At 44.9% G+C, this 20,616-nt stretch overlaps 1 protein-coding gene across 3 annotated transcripts in view; it reads left to right on the forward strand.

The window, feature by feature from the left end:
- Positions 1-20,616, forward strand: part of CCDC124 (coiled-coil domain containing 124) — an 86,492-nt gene that overhangs the window by 47,862 nt on the left and 18,014 nt on the right. For all 3 annotated transcript variants that reach the window (XM_069767769.1, XM_069767770.1, XM_069767771.1), the window contains exons 3-4: positions 10,284-10,452; positions 10,527-10,647. In XM_069767769.1, the coding sequence (XP_069623870.1) occupies positions 10,284-10,452; positions 10,527-10,647 (290 nt within the window). The remainder of the gene's footprint in view (positions 1-10,283; positions 10,453-10,526; positions 10,648-20,616) is intronic.

A 20,616-nucleotide genomic window follows, 5' to 3' on the forward strand; every position in this document is an offset into this window, starting at 1 on the left:
TATATTATTGTAAGATCGCATTGTTATAACCCTTTAGTATATTTATTTCATACAAAGGCAGTTACAAAATGCAGATATTATTTTTATGGTTTTAGTTTTAATCAAATCATTTAATAGGTCTCTGATCAGGAGGCTTATGCAATATGTCTTACCAGCACTTGTGTTGTAGTATTCGGTGAAATTCCCTGAGCAGTGTGACTTGCTGGAGACACTACTGGAGCTATAGGGAACTGCCATTCAGTGTCTGCCTAGTAAACAAAGTGCGTGTGTGGAGATTTTCCAAGCTAAACATCGGAATTTTGGCATAGTTTGTGCCAGTGGTACAGCTTTGTGCAAAACGGGACATAGTTTGAGATGCAACATTGCCTCAACATTTCGGCATGGAATTAGCCAGTAGTTATTGAGGAGTTATGTGTTTTAACAATTTACCAAATTTAACATCCATCCATAATTATACATTTGTCTTATTTTAACCCCTTCTAGCCGTTCTAGTACTGTGCATGTCGCTTCTATCCCTTTGATGTCTGCTCCGGCGGTGAGCCCTCATCTTTCCCAGGACAGGTCAGCTGTTTTGAACAGCTGACATGTACCCGGAACACCCATGGGTGGAATCACAATCTACCAGCGACTATTAACCTGTTAAATGCCGCTGTCAAACTGACAGCAGCATTTAACCCGCACTTCCAGCCATTGGGCCAGAAATCTGTCCACCGGTGACCCCCGTCACGTGATCGCGGGTCACCCGTGGGTTGGCATGACAACCAGAGGTCCCCTGGAGACCTCTATGGTTGTCACTTCTGGCTTGTTGTGAGTGCCGCCCAGTGGTTGGCGCTTAAAGCAAGTGAGGTATTCTGCTACATAGAGGCGATCTGATCATCGCCTATATGTAGCAGAGCCGATGGGGTTCTGGCAGCTTCGGAGACTATTGAAGCATGCCAAAAGTAAAAAAAAATGTTTAGAAATGTAAATATATATATATATATATATATATATATATTTAAATTGCCTCCCTTTTACCCCATTCAAAATAAAACAATAAAAAAACCAACATACACATATTTGGTATCGCTGCGTTCAGAATCGCCCGATCTATCAATAAAAAAAGGTTAACCTGATCACTAAATGGCTGAACTACATTTTTTTGGTTGCAAAGACATTGCATTAAAATGCAATAACGGGCGATCAAATGATCGTATCTGCACCGAAATGGTATAATAGAAACGTCAGCTCAGCACGCAAAAACTATGCCCTTACCCAACCCGAGATCACGAAAAGTGGAGACGCTACGGATCTCAGGAACTGGCGGAATTTTTTTTTTTTTTGGCAAAGTTTGAAAATTTTTTTCACCACTTAGATAAAAAAAAGAACCTAGACATGTTTGGTGTCTATCAACTCGTAATGACTTGGAGAATCATAATGGCAGGTCAGTTTTAGCATTTGGTGAACATGGTAAAAAAAAATTAAAAAAAACCCTGGAATTTGCATTTTTTGCAATTTCACCGCACTTGGAATTTTTTTCCCGTTTTTGAGTACACGATATAGTGAAACCAATGGTGTCGTTCAAAAGTACAACTTGTCCTGCAAAAAACAAGCCCTCACATGGCCATATTAACGAAAAAATAAAAAGTTATGGCTCTGAGAAGAAGGGGAGCAAAAAACAAACGCAAAAACGAAAATGGGCTGTGGCGCGAAGGGGTTCAAAAAAATATGAATGACTTTGACAAAGTTTTTTTTATATAAGCAATTCTCATTTAAAGATTTTTCTGTATTTTCTGTATTTTCATGACACACATGACAGTTTTGATGCCTTCAGTGTGAAGACACTGAAGGCATCAAAACTATAGATTAACACATGTGGAATTATATACTTAACAAAAAGTGTGAAACAACTGAAATTATGTCTTATATTCTAGGTTCTTCAAAGTAGGGTCCTTTTGCTTTGATGACTGCTTTGCACACTCTTGGCATTCTCTTGATCAGCTTCAAGAGGTAGTCACCGGAAATGGTCTTCCAACATTCTTGAAGGAGTTCCCAGAGGTGCCTAGGACTTGTTGGCCCTTTTGCCTTCACTCTGCAGTCCAGCTCACCCCAAACCATCTCGATTCGGTTCAGGTCTGGTGACTGTGGAGGCCAGGTCATCTGACGTAGCACCCTATCACTCTCCTTCTTGGTCAAATAGCCCTTACACAGCCTGGAGGTGTGTTTGGGGTCATTGTCCTGTTGAAAAATAAATGTTGGTCCAACTAAGCGCAAACCGGATTGAATAGCATGCCGCTGCAAGATTCTGTGGTAGCCATGCTGGTTCAGTATGCCTTCAATTTTGAATAAATCCCCAACAGTTTCACCAGCAAAGCACCCCCACACCTCCTCCTCCATGCTTCACGGTGGGAACCAGGCATGTAGAGTCTATCCTTTCACCTTATCTGCGTCGCACAAAGACATGGTGGTTGGAACCAAAGATCTCAAATTTGGACTTATCAAACCAAAGCACAGATTTCCACTGGTCTAATTTCCATTCCTTGTGTTCTTTAGCCCAAACAAGTCTCTTCTGCTTGTTGCCTGTCCTTAGCAGTGGTTTCCTAGCAGCTATTTTACCATGAAGGCCTGCTGCACAAAGTCTCCTCTTAACAGTTGTTGTAGAGATGTGTCTTCTGGTAGAACTCTGTGTGGCATTGACCTGGTCTCTAATCTGAGCTGCTGTTAACCTGCGATTTCTGAGGCTGGTGACACGGATAAACTTATCCTCAGAAGCAGAGGTGACTCCACCAATCCACCAAACTTCTGCTCAACACAACTGATCGTCCCAACCCCATTTATAAAGCAAGAAATCCCACTTATTAAACCTGTCAGGGCACACCTGTGAAGTGAAAACCATTTCCGGTGACTACCTCTTGAAGCTCATCAAGAGAATGCCAAGAGTGTGCAAAGCAGTCATCAAAGCAAAAGGTGGCTACTTTGAAGAACCTAGAATATAAGACATAATTTCAGTAGTTTCACACTTTTTTGTTAAGTATATAATTCCACATGTGTTAATTCATAGTTTTGATGCCTTCAGTGTGAATGTACAATTTTCATAGTCATGAAAATACAGAAAAATCTTTAAATGAGGTGTGTCCAAACTTTTGCTCTGTACTGTAGTCTAGCAATGCAACAGCAGGTTCCCCTTAGAGAGGTATTGGTTATTTCAAAAGGGTCTAGAGAAGGGCCTTTCAACCAGTACACTAAAAGTTCATGTCGCTGCCTTAGAAGCTCTGTTTGACCAAAAAATAGCTGGCCACCTGTGGGTGCATAATTTTATCAAAGCTTCTTTTCCGTTGAGATCAGCGAGGGGCCTTCAAGTAGCTCCCTGGGGCTTGAATCTAGTATTAAATGCCCTTATGCGGGATCCCTTTTAGCCAGTTTTATCTGCCATAGTTAGGGTACTCACCCTGAAAACAGTTCTTTTGTGGGCCCTAACCTAAGCTAGTCGGGTGGGTGAGTTACAGGCTATCTCCATTAATGCACCTTTCACAACCTTCCTGGAAGACGGGGTGATCACAAAAACATTTCCAGTTTTCATAGATTGCAGGAAATAGCTCTGCTGTCTTTCTGTGAGTATCTATACTCTCAGGGGGAATTAGTTTTTCATTTCTTTTGCTATCTTGAGGTGCCTGCTTAAATTCCTTTAAGACACGTGTCCCTGGGGTAAGTCCTTGCCAATGTTTGTATTGTTTCATGGTCCCAACAAAGCTAAGGGGGCTACAAAATCCACCATAGCTAGGTGGGTTAGAATAGTCATAATCTTTACTCACATCAGGTTAGAATCTTTCTCTGGAGATTGAGGCTCATTCTATAAGATGGCTACCATGGCTACCTCTTGGGCAGAGAGAGCTACTATCTTTAAACACTACAGGTTAGACCTCTAATCTTTCCTTTGGAATAAAGGTTCTTTCTGCAGTGGTTCCTCCCTAGGAATTTCTTCTATTTAACAAAACAAACCCAAATTGAAGAATACGCTTCCAAAATTCTCCACCATGCTCACAGTCTCTGTACAGTGCTGTCAGGGTGTAGGGAAAAGAGAATTACTTACTGGTAGTTGGATTTTCCCAAACCATGACAGCTTCGCACAGCACCTTATTTTATCTGGTGGTGGAAGGTCTTCCCCTTACTCACTTTGTGAAAAAAGATGGGATAGAAGGGGTATTTATATGGCACTTAGTTCCAAGTATGTTTTTTTGGTGTTTCTAACGGCGCAACTCCCTCTTATGCTTTGTAACCACACTGAGGCGCTTGGAGAGGCCCCCACTATTTATTCTGTAGGGTTCCTGGGAGGTGCATACTCTCTCTCCGTACGGTGCTGTCATGGTTTAGGAAAATCCAACTATAGGTTGCCATTTTCCATAAACACTTCTGACTTGGATGGGTCAAATTATATTGCTTATTTCCAGGCTTGTTCTTAAAAATAGCTGTATACTTTACTTGTCTACCGTACAACTTGAAATTATGAAATGAAAATAGATGGTAAGATATTCCCGGCCTACTTGGAAGTAAAGAAATCTACACAAATAGATAATGAAAGTGATGGGGACGATTTACCGTGTTCACCCTGTCGTGTTTGCTGCTGTATGTGTTTCTACTTTTCCTATTCATAGTATAATGATTAGAAACAGTTGTTACATTGAATATCTTATCGCTCTGATGGCAAACCTCACAACTTGCTTCCAGTTGTATCTCCTCCTTGAATCGTCCTTGGCCTTTCTGATTCCCTGAGAATAAACATCTGGCCTTGCTAAAACTGCTTTGCCTGCACTTCTTTTCCTCCTCTGCATTTTACTAACAATCGTTAATGCTACTATAAATATATATCACTCAAGGTTATTTACATTTTCCTTATATAATGCATCTGGTTCCACTGTCATTTTTAGGTTATTGGCAGATGATCCGGAACAGGCAGTGCTTTGGACCCAGCGCATGTTCGCTGCATCCAAAGTTATGCTATCTATTGAACACAGGTGAATCCGCATGTGTTAACTGAGCCGTGTGGATTCACCGCTTCCAATATATTGTACAACTAGCGTCTGCGCAAGACAAATTAACATGAGGTTTATAAAGACGCACCGCTTGTCTGACTCCGACATCCCATCCACTATGCTATAACATCTGGATGCTGCATGTTTGACGCTGCACAAGTACACAGCGTCCAACCCGCCGCATTGACTGATCATCTGCACATAACCTAATATGTTACATTACATTTTGTTTTACACATCATATGATCATGTAAACTTTTTTCATGAAGGAAAACTACATGACAATTTTCCTTCTTTTATTGTATATAGGTCCCATGTATTGTGCCATGTTGTGGTGGTCAATGATATGACTTGAACTGTGGGGAGATAATTCACTAATTTAATAAACAAAAAAGTCAAATTTATGACACTGAGAATTTAAACTTTATTTAAGTTTACACCACTATTGGCTGGCTTACTTTGTTAAAATATAAGCACAAATTTTGTCACACAGTGTCAGATCCCAAGCCATATCCCTCTTGTGTGTGAAGCTACCCCTATTTCCCACAGGGTCACAGCTGCTTGTCATGGTGCACAAAAAGTGTTTAAAACGCATAATAAATGTGTAGCAGGGTGCATTTAGCTTAGTAAATATCTCCCATACTACGGTAAGTGTTTTTAAGTATAAACGTCTACTATATAATTGTCTAAGGGCCACTTCCGTCTTTCTGTCTGTCCTTCTGTCTGTCCTTCTTTCTGTCACGGATATTCATTGGTCGTGGCCTCTGTCTGTCATGGAATCCAAGTCGCTGATTGGTCTTGCCAGCTGCCTGTTATGGCTGCCGCGACCAATCAGCGACGGCCACAGTCCGATTAGTCCTTCCCTACTCCCCTGCAGTCAGTGCCCGGCGCCCGCTCCATACTCCCCGCAGTCACCGCTCACACAGGGTTAATGCCAGCGGTAACGGACCGCGTTATGCCGTGGGTAACGCACTCCGTTACCGCCGCTATTAACCCTGTGTGACCAAGTTTTTACTATTGATGCTGCTTATGCAGCGTCAATCGTAAAAGGATCTAATATTAAAAATGATAATAAACAAATCATTATATACTCACCTTCCGCTGCCTTTCCCGCTCCTCGCGACGCTCCGGTAACTGCTCAATGCAAGCGGCAGGTTCTGGTGGCAAGGATGGTATGCGACAAGGACCTGCCATGACGTCACGGTCATGTGACCGCGACCTCATCACAGGTCCTGCGCGCCTGTGCGAGAAGGACCTGCCATGACGTCACGGTCATGTGACCACGTCATCACGGGTCCTGCGCTACCAACCCTGGGACCGGAAGCTGCCGAGTGCACCGCACACAGGCGACATGACTACAAGGACTCCCTCGGAAGCTGAGTATATGTTTATTTTTTAACCTGTGACATACGTGGCTGGGCAATATACTACGTAGCTGGGCAATATGCTACGTGACTGGCCAATATACTACGTCGCTGTGCAATATACTACGTGGCTCTGTGCTGTATACTACATCACTGGGCAATATACTACGTGGCTCTGTGCTGTATACTACGTCGCTGTGCAATATACTACGTGGCTCTGTGCTGTATACTACGTCACTGGGCAATATACTACGTGGCTGGGCAATATACTACGTGGTTGGGCAATATACTACGTCACTGGGCAATATACTACGTGACTGGGCAATATACTACGTGACTGGGCAATATACTACGTCACTGGGCAATATACTACGTGACTGGGCAATATACTACGTGGCTGGGCAATATACTACGTCACTGGGCATTATACTACGTCACTGGGCAATATACTATGTAACTGGCCAATATACTACGTGACTGGGCAATATACTACGTGACTGGGCAATATACTACGTCACTGGGCAATATACTACGTCACTGGGCAATATACTACGTCACTGGGCAATATACTACGTCACTGGGCAATATACTACGTGGCTGGGCAATATGCTACGTCACTGGGCAATATACTACGTCACTGGGCAATATACTACGTCACTGGGCAATATACTACGTGACTGGGCAATATACTACGTGACTGGGCAATATACTACGTGGCTGGGCAATATACTACGTGACTGGGCAATATACTACGTGACTGGGCAATATACTACGTGGCTGGGCAATATACTACGTGGCTGGGCAATATACTACGTGGCTGTGCAATATACTACGTGGCTGTGCAATATACTACGTGGCTGGGCAATATACTACGTGACTGGGCAATATACTACGTGACTGGGCAATATACTACGTGGGCTGTGCAATATACTACGTGACTGGGCAATATACTACGTGACTGGGCAATATACTACGTGACTGGGCAATATACTACGTGACTGGGCAATATACTACGTGGCTGGGCAATATACTACGTGGCTGTGCAATATACTACGAGGACATGCATATTCTAGAATACCTGATGCGTTAGAATCGGGCCAGTAGAATCGGGCTAGTTAGTAATAACAGTCCAAAACCACTTCACTTATAAGAAGTCGAAAAGGTTGACTAAAGGGAATATGAGGATTTTGGCACGCATGTACAGGGGCCCCCTTGCTGATTAAATCGACCTTGATTGCAGAAATCCGTTTAGCAGTTTCTCAGAAATCCAGCCTCCAAATTGTATGTAACATAGTAACATAGTTAGTAAGGCCGAAAAAAGACATTTGTCCATCCAGTTCAGCCTATATTCCATCATAATAAATCCCCAGATCTACGTCCTTCTACAGAACCTAATAATTGTATGATACAATATTGTTCTGCTCCAGGAAGACATCCAGGCCTCTCTTGAACCCCTCGACTGAGTTCGCCATCACCACCTCCTCAGGCAAGCAATTCCAGATTCTCACTGCCCTAACAGTAAAGAATCCTCTTCTATGTTGGTGGAAAAACCTTCTCTCCTCCAGACGCAAAGAATGCCCCCTTGTGCCCGTCACCTTCCTTGGTATAAACAGATCCTCAGCGAGATATTTGTATTGTCCCCTTATATACTTATACATGGTTATTAGATCGCCCCTCAGTCGTCTTTTTTCTAGACTAAATAATCCTAATTTCGCTAATCTATCTGGGTATTGTAGTTCTCCCATCCCCTTTATTAATTTTGTTGCCCTCCTTTGTACTCTCTCTAGTTCCATTATATCCTTCCTGAGCACCGGTGCCCAAAACTGGACACAGTACTCCATGTGCGGTCTAACTAGGGATTTGTACAGAGGCAGTATAATGCTCTCATCATGTGTATCCAGACCTCTTTTAATGCACCCCATGATCCTGTTTGCCTTGGCAGCTGCTGCCTGGCACTGGCTGCTCCAGGTAAGTTTATCATTAACTAGGATCCCCAAGTCCTTCTCCCTGTCAGATTTACCCAGTGGTTTCCCGTTCAGTGTGTAATGGTGATATTGATTCCCTCTTCCCATGTGTATAACCTTACATTTATCATTGTTAAACCTCATCTGCCACCTTTCAGCCCAAGTTTCCAACTTATCCAGATCCATCTGTAGCAGAATACTATCTTCTCTTGTATTAACTGCTTTACATAGTTTTGTATCATCTGCAAATATCGATATTTTACTGTGTAAACCTTCTACCAGATCATTAATGAATATGTTGAAGAGAACAGGTCCCAATACTGACCCCTGCGGTACCCCACTGGTCACAGCGACCCAGTTAGAGACTATACCATTTATAACCACCCTCTGCTTTCTATCACTAAGCCAGTTACTAACCCATTTACACACATTTTCCCCCAGACCAAGCATTCTCATTTTGTGTACCAACCTCTTGTGCGGCACGGTATCAAACGCTTTGGAAAAATCGAGATATACCACGTCCAATGACTCACCGTGGTCCAGTCTATAGCTTACCTCTTCATAAAAACTGATTAGATTGGTTTGACAGGAGCGATTTCTCATAAACCCATGCTGATATGGAGTTAAACAGTTATTCTCATTGAGATAATCCAGAATAACATCCCTCAGAAACCCTTCAAATATTTTACCAACAATAGAGGTTAGACTTACTGGCCTATAATTTCCAGGTTCACTTTTAGAGCCCTTTTTGAATATTGGCACCACATTTGCTATGCGCCAGTCCTGCGGAACAGACCCTGTCGCTATAGAGTCACTAAAAATAAGAAATAATGGTTTATCTATTACATTACTTAGTTCTCTTAGTACTCGTGGGTGTATGCCATCCGGACCCGGAGATTTATCTATTTTAATCTTATTTAGCCGGTTTCGCACCTCTTCTTGGGTTAGATTGGTGACTCTTAATATAGGGTTTTCATTGTTTCTTGGGATTTCACCTAGCATTTGATTTTCCACCGTGAATACCGTGGAGAAGAAGGTGTTTAATATGTTAGCTTTTTCCTCGTCATCTACAACCATTCTTTCCTCACTATTTTTTAAGGGGCCTACATTTTCAGTTTTTATTCTTTTACTATTGATATAGTTGAAGAACAGTTTGGGATTAGTTTTACTCTCCTTAGCAATGTGCTTCTCTGTTTCCTTTTTGGCAGCTTTAATTAGTTTTTTAGATAAAGTATTTTTCTCCCTATAGTTTTTTAGAGCTTCAATGGTGCCATCCTGCTTTAGTAGTGCAAATGCTTTCTTTTTACTGTTAATTGCCTGTCTTACTTCTTTGTTTAGCCACATTGGGTTTTTCCTATTTCTAGTCCTTTTATTCCCACAAGGTATAAACGGTATGTAATGAGCTGGAAGTGCTTCGGGGTGGGGCATTGCACTTAATGCTCTCCTGCCCTCACTTCCTATGTTCACCCCTAGGTGACCGCCTTCTGTGTCTGGCTGATAGGTCACTCTTGTTAAAGTGATCTACTTTCCCTACTGAGATCTCTAACCAGCGCTGTCAGTGCCTGTGGCGTAGTATGCACATATAGTCATGACATCGCAAGACTCAGTGTATTGAACTGTGTATGTGCCACCCCGAGCTCTGGCGGTGTTGGCAAAAGATCAAATTTTTTTGGGAGGTGCATATTAGTTTTAAGATGCACGAAATTTATTAAGCGGTATGTGGAATTTAGTGCATCTTACTCCAGCACTGCCTTCACAAAGACTGGCGTACAAAATACCATTCTTATTGATCTGGGGCCTCCATTGTTCTTTTTATTTTGCCTGGAATTTAAATGCTAATTTTTAAAATTGTCATGAAATATAAACCAAGTACTGCATGATGTGGCTCTTAACCATCAGTAGTTTTTGACACTTAACTTCATGCCATATGTCATCCATTTTGTTAGGAAGAAAAGGAAAAACGTCGCCTGGAGCTGTTAGAGAGAAAGAAGGAAAGCCATCGCTTGCTAGAAGAAGAGGATTCCAAGTTGAAGAGCAAACAAGCAAAACCTACACCGACAAAAGTGACACGAGCACAGATAGAAGAAACTCTGCAGAATGAAGATGTTCAGAAAGGTAAGCATGGCAGGTCATGTGTACTACTTAATCATGCAAACAATGCATTTAACTATGTGATTTTGTCTTCCTAGCTGTTGTTGAAAGCCCGAAGACACATCTAGAGCTGCCGCTGGAAGAAAACGTGAATCGTCGTGTGGTAGAGGAAGGAGAGATAGAAGCACGTTCAGTAGAAGAAGCTATAGCTGCTCTCAGGTTGGTAGTAGAAATAATGTTTCTTTACAGTTTTTAGGCAGTAAGTTTCTATATTCTTGTTGAAATGTCGACTTCAGAACCTGAAATAACAGTACATCTCTGCTATAACATAAAATTGCGATACAATAGCAAGGGGTTGAATTCTGTGCTGCCACGAATACCAATGGACACTGCGGAGAAAGAATCAGTATCCAGTATAAAGGAATGCGGTTTATTGTCGACGCGTTTCAAAGATATTTAAATCTCTATATAAATTGATCCTTTTAAGACATCTTCCCCATATGAGGCTCTTTGTTGCTTGATATGGCAGAGTCCTCCATCCTGGCTGCCATATCCCCTGATGAGTCCCGGTTGGGATGAAACACATCAGGAGGCGGTTAATTCTTAACTGGCACTTTCTTCTCATGATATGGATGACTGTACAGCGTCTTGATGTTCACAGCTCCACATGAGTGTCTGAAAACCTTTGCCAGAGATCCTAACGTTAACCTGAATTGGGTGAGATCATGTCATTGTATTACCGTATATACTCGAGTATAAGCCGAGATTTTCAGCCCAAATTTTTGGGCTGAAAGTGCCCCTCTCGGCTTATACTCGAGTCAAGGTGGGTGGCAGGGTCGGCGGGTGAGGGGGTGAGGGCGCTAAGGCATACTTACCTAGTCCCAGCGATCCTGGCGCTCCCCCTGCCATCCCACGGTCTTCTGTGCTGAAGCTTCTTCCCCTCTTCAGCGCTCACGTGGGACAGCTCATTAGAGAAATGAATAGGCGGCTCCACCTCCCATAGGGGTGGAGCCGCCTATTCATTTCTCTAATCAGCGGTGCCGGTGACCGCTGATAGAGGAAGAAGCTGCGGCAATGAAGACCAGCTGTGACAGGCAGAGGGAGCCGGACGTCGGGACCAGGTAAGTATGTAATATTCACCTGTCCCCGTTCCAGCCGCCGGGCGCCGCTCCATCTTCCCGGCGCCGCTCCATCTTCCCGGCGCCGCTCCATCTTCCCGGCGTCTCTGCGCTGTGACTGTTCAGGTCAGAGGGCGCGATGACGCATATAGTGTGCGCGGCGCCCTCTGCCTGATCAGTCAGAGCGGAGAGAGACGTCGGGATCGGACACCGGAACGAGACGCCGGGAGCTGCAATCAAGAGAGGTGAGTATGGCTTTTTTTTATTTTTTTTATTGCAGCAGCGGCACAGATTTATGTGGAGCATCTATGGGGCAGTATGAACGGTGCAGAGCACTGTATGGGGCACAGATATGGGGGCAGTATGAATGGTGCAGAGCACTATATGGGGCACAGATATGGGACAGTATGAACGGTGCAGAGCACTATATGGGGCACAGATATGGGGGCAGTATGAATGGTGCAGAGCACTATATGGGGCACAGATATGGGACAGTATGAACGGTGCACAGCACTATATGGGGCACAGATATGGGACAGTATGAACGGTGCAGAGCACTCTATGGGGCACAGATATGGGACAGTATGAACGGTGCAGAGCACTATATGGGGCACAGATATGGGACAGTATGAACGGTGCAGAGCACCATATGGGGCACAGATATGGGACAGTATGAACGGTGCAGAGCACTATATGGGGCACAGATATGGGACAGTATGAACGGTGCAGAGCATATATGGGGCACAGATATGGGACAGTATGAACGGTGCAGAGCACTATATGGGGCACAGATATGGGACAGTATGAACGGTGCAGAGCATATATGGGGCACAGATATGGGACAGTATGAACGGTGCAGAGCATATATGGGGCACAGATATGGGACAGTATGAACGGTGCAGAGCACTATATGGGGCACAGATATGGGACAGTATGAACGGTGCAGAGCATATATGGGGCACAGATATGGGACAGTATGAACGGTGCAGAGCACTATATGGGGCACAGATATGGGACAGTATGAATGGTGCAGAGCACTATATGGGGCACAGATATGGGACAGTATGAACGGTGCACAGCACTATATGGGGCACATATATGGGACAGTATGAACGGTGCAGAGCATATATGGGGCACAGATATGGGACAGTATGAACGGTGCAGAGCACTATATGGGGCACAGATATGGGACAGTATGAACGGTGCAGAGCACTATATGGGGCACAGATATGGGACAGTATGAACGGTGCAGAGCATATATGGGGCACAGCTATGGGACAGTATGAACGGTGCAGAGCACTATATGGGGCACAGATATGGGACAGTATGAACGGTGCTGAGCACTATATGGGGCACAGATATGGGACAGTATGAACGGTGCAGAGCACTATATGGGGCACAGATATGGGACAGTATGAACGGTGCAGAGCACTATATGGGGCACAGATATGGGACAGTATGAACGGTGCAGAGCACTATATGGGGCACAGATATGGGACAGTATGAACGGTGCAGAGCATATATGGGGCACAGATATGGGACAGTATGAACGGTGCAGAGCATATATGGGGCACAGCTATGGGACAGTATGAACGGTGCAGAGCACTATATGGGGCACAGATATGGGACAGTATGAACGGTGCTGAGCACTATATGGGGCACAGATATGGGACAGTATGAACGGTGCAGAGCACTATATGGGGCACAGATATGGGACAGTATGAACGGTGCAGAGCACTATATGGGGCACAGATATGGGACAGTATGAACGGTGCAGAGCACTATATGGGGCACAGATGGGACAGTATGAACGGTGCAGAGCACTATATGGGGCACAGATATGGGACAGTATGAACGGTGCTGAGCACTATATGGGGCACAGATATGGGACAGTATGAACGGTGCAGAGCACTATATGGGGCACAGATATGGGACAGTATGAACGGTGCAGAGCACTATATGGGGCACAGATATGGGACAGTATGAACGGTGCACAGCACTATATGGGGCACAGATATGGGACAGTATGAACGGTGCAGAGCATATATGGGACAGTATGAACGGTGCAGAGCACTATATGGGGCACAGATATGGGACAGTATGAACGGTGCAGAGCATATATGGGGCACAGATATGGGACAGTATGAACGGTGCAGAGCACTATATGGGGCACAGATATGGGACAGTATGAACGGTGCAGAGCACTATATGGGGCACAGATATGGGACAGTATGAACGGTGCAGAGCATATATGGGGCACAGATATGGGACAGTATGAACGGTGCAGAGCACTATATGGGGCACAGATATGGGACAGTATGAACGGTGCAGAGCACTATATGGGGCACAGATATGGGACAGTATGAACGGTGCTGAGCACTATATGGGGCACAGATATGGGACAGTATGAACGGTGCAGAGCACTATATGGGGCACAGATATGGGACAGTATGAACGGTGCAGAGCACTATATGGGGCACAGATATGGGACAGTATGAACGGTGCAGAGCACTATATGGGGCACAGATATGGGACAGTATGAACGGTGCAGAGCACTATATGGGGCACAGATATGGGACAGTATGAACGGTGCAGAGCACTATATGGGGCACAGATATGGGACAGTATGAACGGTGCACAGCACTATATGGCACAGATATGGGGCAGTATGAACGGTGCAGAGTGCTATATGGGGCACAGATATGGGACAGTATGAACGGTGCACAGCACTATATGGGGCACAGATATGGGACAGTATGTACGGTGCAGAGCATATATGGGGCACAGATTTGGGACAGTATGAACGGTGCAGAGCACTATATGGGACAGTATGAACGGTGCAGAGCACTATATGGGGCACAGATATGGGACAGTATGAACGGTGCAGAGCATATATGGGGCACAGATATGGGACAGTGAACGGTGCAGAGCACTATATGGGGCACAGATATGGGACAGTATGAACGGTGCACAGCACTATATGGGGCACAGATATGGGACAGTATTAACGGTGCAGAGCACTATATGGGGCACAGATATGGGGCAGTATGAACGGTGCAAAGCACTATATGGGGCACAGATATGGGACAGTATGAACGGTGCACAGCACTATATGGCACAGATATGGGGCAGTATGAACGGTGTACAGCACTATATGGCACAGATATGGGACAGTATGAACGGTGCAGAGCACTATATGGGGCACAGATATGGGGCAGTATGAACGGTGCAGAGCACTATATGGCACAGCTATGGGGAAATAATGAACGGTGCAGAGCACTATATGGCACAGCTATGGGGAAATAATGATCTATTTTTATTTTTGAAATTCACCGGTAAATGCTGCATTTCCACCCTAGGCTTATACTCGAGTCAATAGGTTTTCCCAGTTTTTTGTGGCAAAATTAGGGGGGTCGGCTTATACTCGGGTCGGCTTATACTCGAGTATATACGGTAATTTAATATGGATCTATAAACGCCCTATTAGGTTTATTCACTACATATCAGTGGTACTGGCATAGATACCGTATTTTTCGGACTATAAGATGCACTGGACTATAAGACGCACCCAGGTTTTAGAGGTGGAAAATAGGAAAAAAAAATATTTGAAGCAAAAAAAAAGTGGTAAAATTGAATAACATACCATTATATGTGGTGTTATTATATATACCGTATATACTCGAGTATAAGCCGAAATTTTCAGCCCATTTTTTTGGGCTGAAAGTACCTCTCTCGGCTTATACTCGAGTCAGATACCCAGGGGTCGGCAGGGGAGGGGGAGCGGGGGCTGTGTAGTTATACTTACCTGCTGCGGCGCGGTCCCTGCAGTCCCTGGCTTCCCCGGCGCTGCAGATTCTTCCTGTACTGAGTGGTCACATGGCACCGCTCATTACAGAAATGAATAGGCGGCTCCACCTCCCATAGGGGAGGAGCCGCATATTCATTGCTGTAAATGATCGGTAACTGTGACCGCTCAATTACAGGAAGAAGCTGCAGCGCCGGGGAAGCCGGGACTGCAGGGACCGCGCCAGGAGCAGGTAAGTATACGGGGAGCGCAGCGCTGCGCTATATTTACCTGCTCCTCGCTCCGGGGCGGATCCGTCTGCAGCGTCCTCTAGCAGTGACGTTCAGGTTAGAGGGCGCGGTGACGTAGTCAGTGCGCGCCCTCTGCTGAGCGTCAGTGCTGGAGACGGAGCCGCACGATGAGCAGGTAAATATTGAAAGCGCCGGGGGTCCTGAGCAAGAGAGGTGAGTATGTGATTTTTTTTTTTTATTGCAGCAGCAGCAGCAGCATTATATATGGCACAGCATTATATATGGAGCATCTATGGGGCCATAATCAACGGTGCAGAGCATATATATATGGGGCACAGCTTTATAAGGAGCATCTATAGGGCCATAATCAAAGGTGCAGAGCATATATATATATATATGGGGCACAGCTTTATAAGGAGCATCTATGGGGCCATAATCAATGGTGCAGAGCAATATATATGGGGCACAGCTTTATAAGGAGCATCTATGGGGTCATAATCAACGGTGCAGAGCAATATATATGGGGCACAGCTTTATAAGGAGCATCTATGGGGCCATAATCAACGGTGCAGAGCAATATATATGGGGCACAGCTTTATAAGGAGCATCTATGGGGCCATAATGAACGGTGCAGAGCATTCTATATAGCACAGTTGTATATGGAGCATCTATGGGGCAATAATGAACGGTATGGAGCATCTATTTTTATTTTTGAAATTTACCAGTAGCTGCTGCATTTCCTACCCTAGGCTTATACTCGAGTAAATAAGTTTTCCCAGTTTTTTGTGGCAAAATTAGGGGGGTCGGCTTATACTCGGTTCGGCTTATACTCGAGTATATACGGTAATAGTATGTTATTATATTGGAAGCTGCGGGTAGAAGATGGTGCTGCGGGACCACTGTGGTGTCTGTAAAGTATTCTATGAAGACGCTGGAGGGTGAGTATAAGGCTATGTGCACACGATGCGGATCCGCAGCGGATTTTTCTGCGCAGAAACACTGCAGATCCGCACTGTGATGTACAGTACAATGTAAATCAATGGGGGTTAAAAAATAGCTGTGCAGATGGTGCGGAAAAATCAGTGCGGAATTGCTGCGGATTTCAAAGAAGTGCATGTCACTTCTTTTGTGCGGATCTGCAGCGTTTCTGCACCCCTCCATGTTAAAAATCCGCAGTGGCGAAAACCGCAGAAAATCCACATCAATTCCGCATAAAAAACACACAAAATCCGCATAAAAACCGCGGCAAATCCGCCGCTGTGGATTCTGCCAGGAGATGTGGATTTTGTGCATAAAATTCTGCACCTCTTTTCCTACGTGTGCACATAGCCTAAGAATGAGGGCACAGGGCTTATATTTAAAGCACCACTCCTGAACTGAAAAATAACACTGGAGTGCTGCTTTAAGATCCCATTGGGAGAACTATAACTCCCAGCATGTCCTGCAGATCCTATGGCATGCTGGGAATCATAGTTCACCACAGGAGTGGCAGAGTGCTTTATTGTGTATTGTAAAGACTAACCTTTTAATTGTGCCAGCCAGCCAGCCACACTGTGGTGAGGTAAAAAGCTGGAGCATCCCATGACCGCACACACGGAGCCCTCCCTCTTGTTGCCTCTCCACAGCAAAGGTCTTGAGGAAGCCAGCAGATTCTAGTGGGGACAGCTTAGTATACATTTTTTGCAAAAAACGTATCAACCAAATACCCTGTTTTTTACATCTTTTACTAGCACTTGCGGATTACTGCAACATTTTTTTCAAACCGAGTGTTTTTGGTTTTACTATTCTCTTTTGTGTCTTCAGGTTTCTTGGTGGTGTGTGAACATGATCATACAGACTTGTTCACTGTGCAAGTAGCCCATGTGTTCCTGTTTCCATAATTGTTCTCTTGTGTCTACAAGACTGGGGAGTTCCACCACTCCTCTTGGGCTATCTGCACAAAAGCTGTTCTACCCTGTATGCACACATGGATTTTTCCTCTCTGAACCCTGTTCACACAGGTTATATACAGATGATCAGGTTTTTAAATACATCAGATAGGGATTGCATACATTAGTTAGGACTGCTCTGATAAGGGTATACCGTGAAGATTGGTAGAGCAGCTTAGTATACATTTTTTGCAAAAAACGTATCAACCAAATACCCTGTTTTTTACATCTTTTACTAGCACTTGTGGATTACTGCAACATTTTTTCAAACTGAGTGTTTTTGGTTTTACTATTCTCTTTTGTGTCTTCAGATTCTAGTGGGGAGTCTGAAGGACCTGTGATGACGACAAGAGGGAGGGCTCTGTGCTGCCATGTGACGCTCCAGCCCGCCCACTTCATGACATCACACAGGTCTTTATGTTCAGCACTCAGCATCCATCCCAGGCAGGTATGCAGCAATCTTGTCCCCTGGTTGGTTAACCCCTATCTGACCTCGGACGGGATAGTACGTCCGAGGTCAGATCCCCTGCTTTGATGCGGGCTCCGGCGGTGAGCCCGCATCAAAGCCGGGACATGTCAGCTGTTTTGAACAGCTGACATGTGCCCGTAATAGGCGCGGGCAGAATCGCGATCTGCCCGCACCTATTAACTAGTTAAATGCTGCTGTCAAACGCAGACAGCGGCATTTAACTACCGCTTCCGGCCGGGCGGCCGGAAATGACGTCATCGCCGACCCCGTCACATGATCGGGGGTCGGCGATGCGTCTCCATTGTAACCATAGAGGTCCTTGAGACCTCTGTGGTTACTGATCGCCGGTGGCTGTGAGCGCCACCCTGTGGTCGGCGCTCACAGCACACCTCCATTTCTGCTACATAGCAGCGATCAGCAGATCGCTGCTATGTAGCAGAGGCGATCGTGCTGTGCCTGCTTCTAGCCTCCCATGGAGGCTATTGAAGCATGGCAAAAGTAAAAAAAAAAGCTGAAAAAAATGTTAAAAAAATAAAAAAAATATAAAAGTTTAAATCACCCCCCTTTCGCCCCAATCAAAATAAATCAATAAAAAAAATATAAAATCTACACATATTTGGTATCGCCGCGCTCAGAATCGCCCGATCTATCAACTAAAAACAAGCATTAACCTGATCGCTAAACAGCGTAGCGGGAAAAAAATTAAAAACGCCAGAATTACGTTTTTTTGGTCGCCGCGACATTGCATTAAAATGCAATAACGGGCGATCAAAAGAACGTATCTGGACCGAAATGCTATTATTAAAAACGTCATCTCGGCACGCAAAAAATAAGCCCTCAACCGACCCCAGATCACGAAAAGTGGAGACGCTACGGGTATCGGAATATGGCGCAATTTTTTTTTTTATTTTTTAAAGCAAAGTTTGGAATTTTTTTTCACCACTTAGATAAAAAATAACCTAGTCATGTTAGGTGTCTATGAACTCGTACTGACCTGGAGAATCATAATGGCAGGTCAGTTTTAGCATTTAGTGAACCTAGCAAAAAAGCCAAACAAAAAACAAGTGTGGGATTGCACTTTTTTTGCAATTTCACCGCACTTGGAATTTTTTTCCCGTTTTCTAGTACACGACATGCTAAAACCAATGATGTCGTTCAAAAGTACAACTCGTCCCGCAAAAAATAAGCCCTCACACGGCCAAATTGACGGAAAAATAAAAAAGTTATGGCTCTGGGAAGGAGGGGAGTGAAAAACGAACACGGAAAAATGAAAAATCCCAAGGTCATGAAGGGGTTAAAATCAAATTTGCTATTCTGTATCGACACATTACAGAATATAACAGACTTTTTCCTCAGACAAACCACCAGTGCAGGACTGAACCCATGTGTGGGTTTAAATAAATAGTATTTCCCTACACATGAGTTTAGTCTTTCATTTTTATTATTCTTATTATTTGTTTATATAGCACCATTAAAGGGCCACTGTCACCTCCCTGCAGCCGTTATAAACTAAAAGAGCCACCTTGTGCAGCAGTAATGCTGCATTCTAACAATGTGGCTCTTTTAGTTTTGTGTTCAGGTATTACTAAAATAAAGCAGTTTGAAACTTTGCAAAAATACCTGTCTTTGTCCACGGAGGCGGGTCTGAAGCCTCCTCTGTGAAGTGCCCAACTGCCGTCACTCATCTCTTCTGGGGCGATAGTCGCCGCCCTCTCCGCGCTCTTTTCTTTTCAAATCCGGCGCCGGCGCTGTGTAAATATTTGTGGGGCAGGCTTGCAGACTGCGCCTGTGCGGGCAGTGCGGCCACCCATCTCTGTAATCCCTGCCCCGCACTGTGTTATGCATTATGCACAGTGCGGGGCTGGGATTCCTGGGCAAGCGCACTGCGTATGTCAGCGGGGGGACCTGGGTGAGTGGCTGACACACGCAGTGCGCATGCCCAGGAATCCCAGCCCCGCACTGTGCATAATGCATAACACAGTGCGGGGCAGGGATTACCGAGATGGGTGGCCGCACTGCCCGCACAGGCGCAGTCTGCAAGCCTGGCTGGGACGTCAGACGGCCAGAGCTTACTGCGCCTGCCCCACAAATATTTACACAGCGCCGGATTTGAAAAGAAAACAGCGCGGAGGGGGCGGCGACCATCGTCCCAGAAGAGATGAGTGACGGCAGTTGGGCGCTTCACAGAGGAGGCTTCAGACCCGCCTCCGTGGACAAAGACAGGTATTTTTGCAAAGTTTCAAGCTGCTTTATTTTAGTAATACCTGAACACAAAACTAAAAGAGCCACCTTGTTAGAATGCAGCATTACTGCTGCACAAGGTGGCTCTTTTAGTTTATAACGGCTGCAGGGGGGTGACAGTGGCCCTTTAATTCCATGGTGCTGTACATGAGAAGGGGTTACAGCAAAATACAAATATCACTTACAGTCAACAAAACTAACAATGACAGACTGGTACAGAGGGAAGAGGACCCTGCCCTTGCAGGCTTACATTCTACAGGATTATGGGGGAGGAGTCAGTAGGTCAGGGTTGCAGTAGCGCTGATGGTGTTAAGGTGGCCGCGCGGTCATTGCAGGTTGTAATCTTTTTTTTTGAAGAGATGGGTTTTCAGGTTCTGTCTGAAGGATCCAAATGTGG

The sequence above is a fragment of the Ranitomeya imitator genome, chromosome 1 (genome assembly GCF_032444005.1).
Source record: "Ranitomeya imitator isolate aRanImi1 chromosome 1, aRanImi1.pri, whole genome shotgun sequence".
Taxonomy (NCBI): domain Eukaryota; kingdom Metazoa; phylum Chordata; class Amphibia; order Anura; family Dendrobatidae; genus Ranitomeya; species Ranitomeya imitator.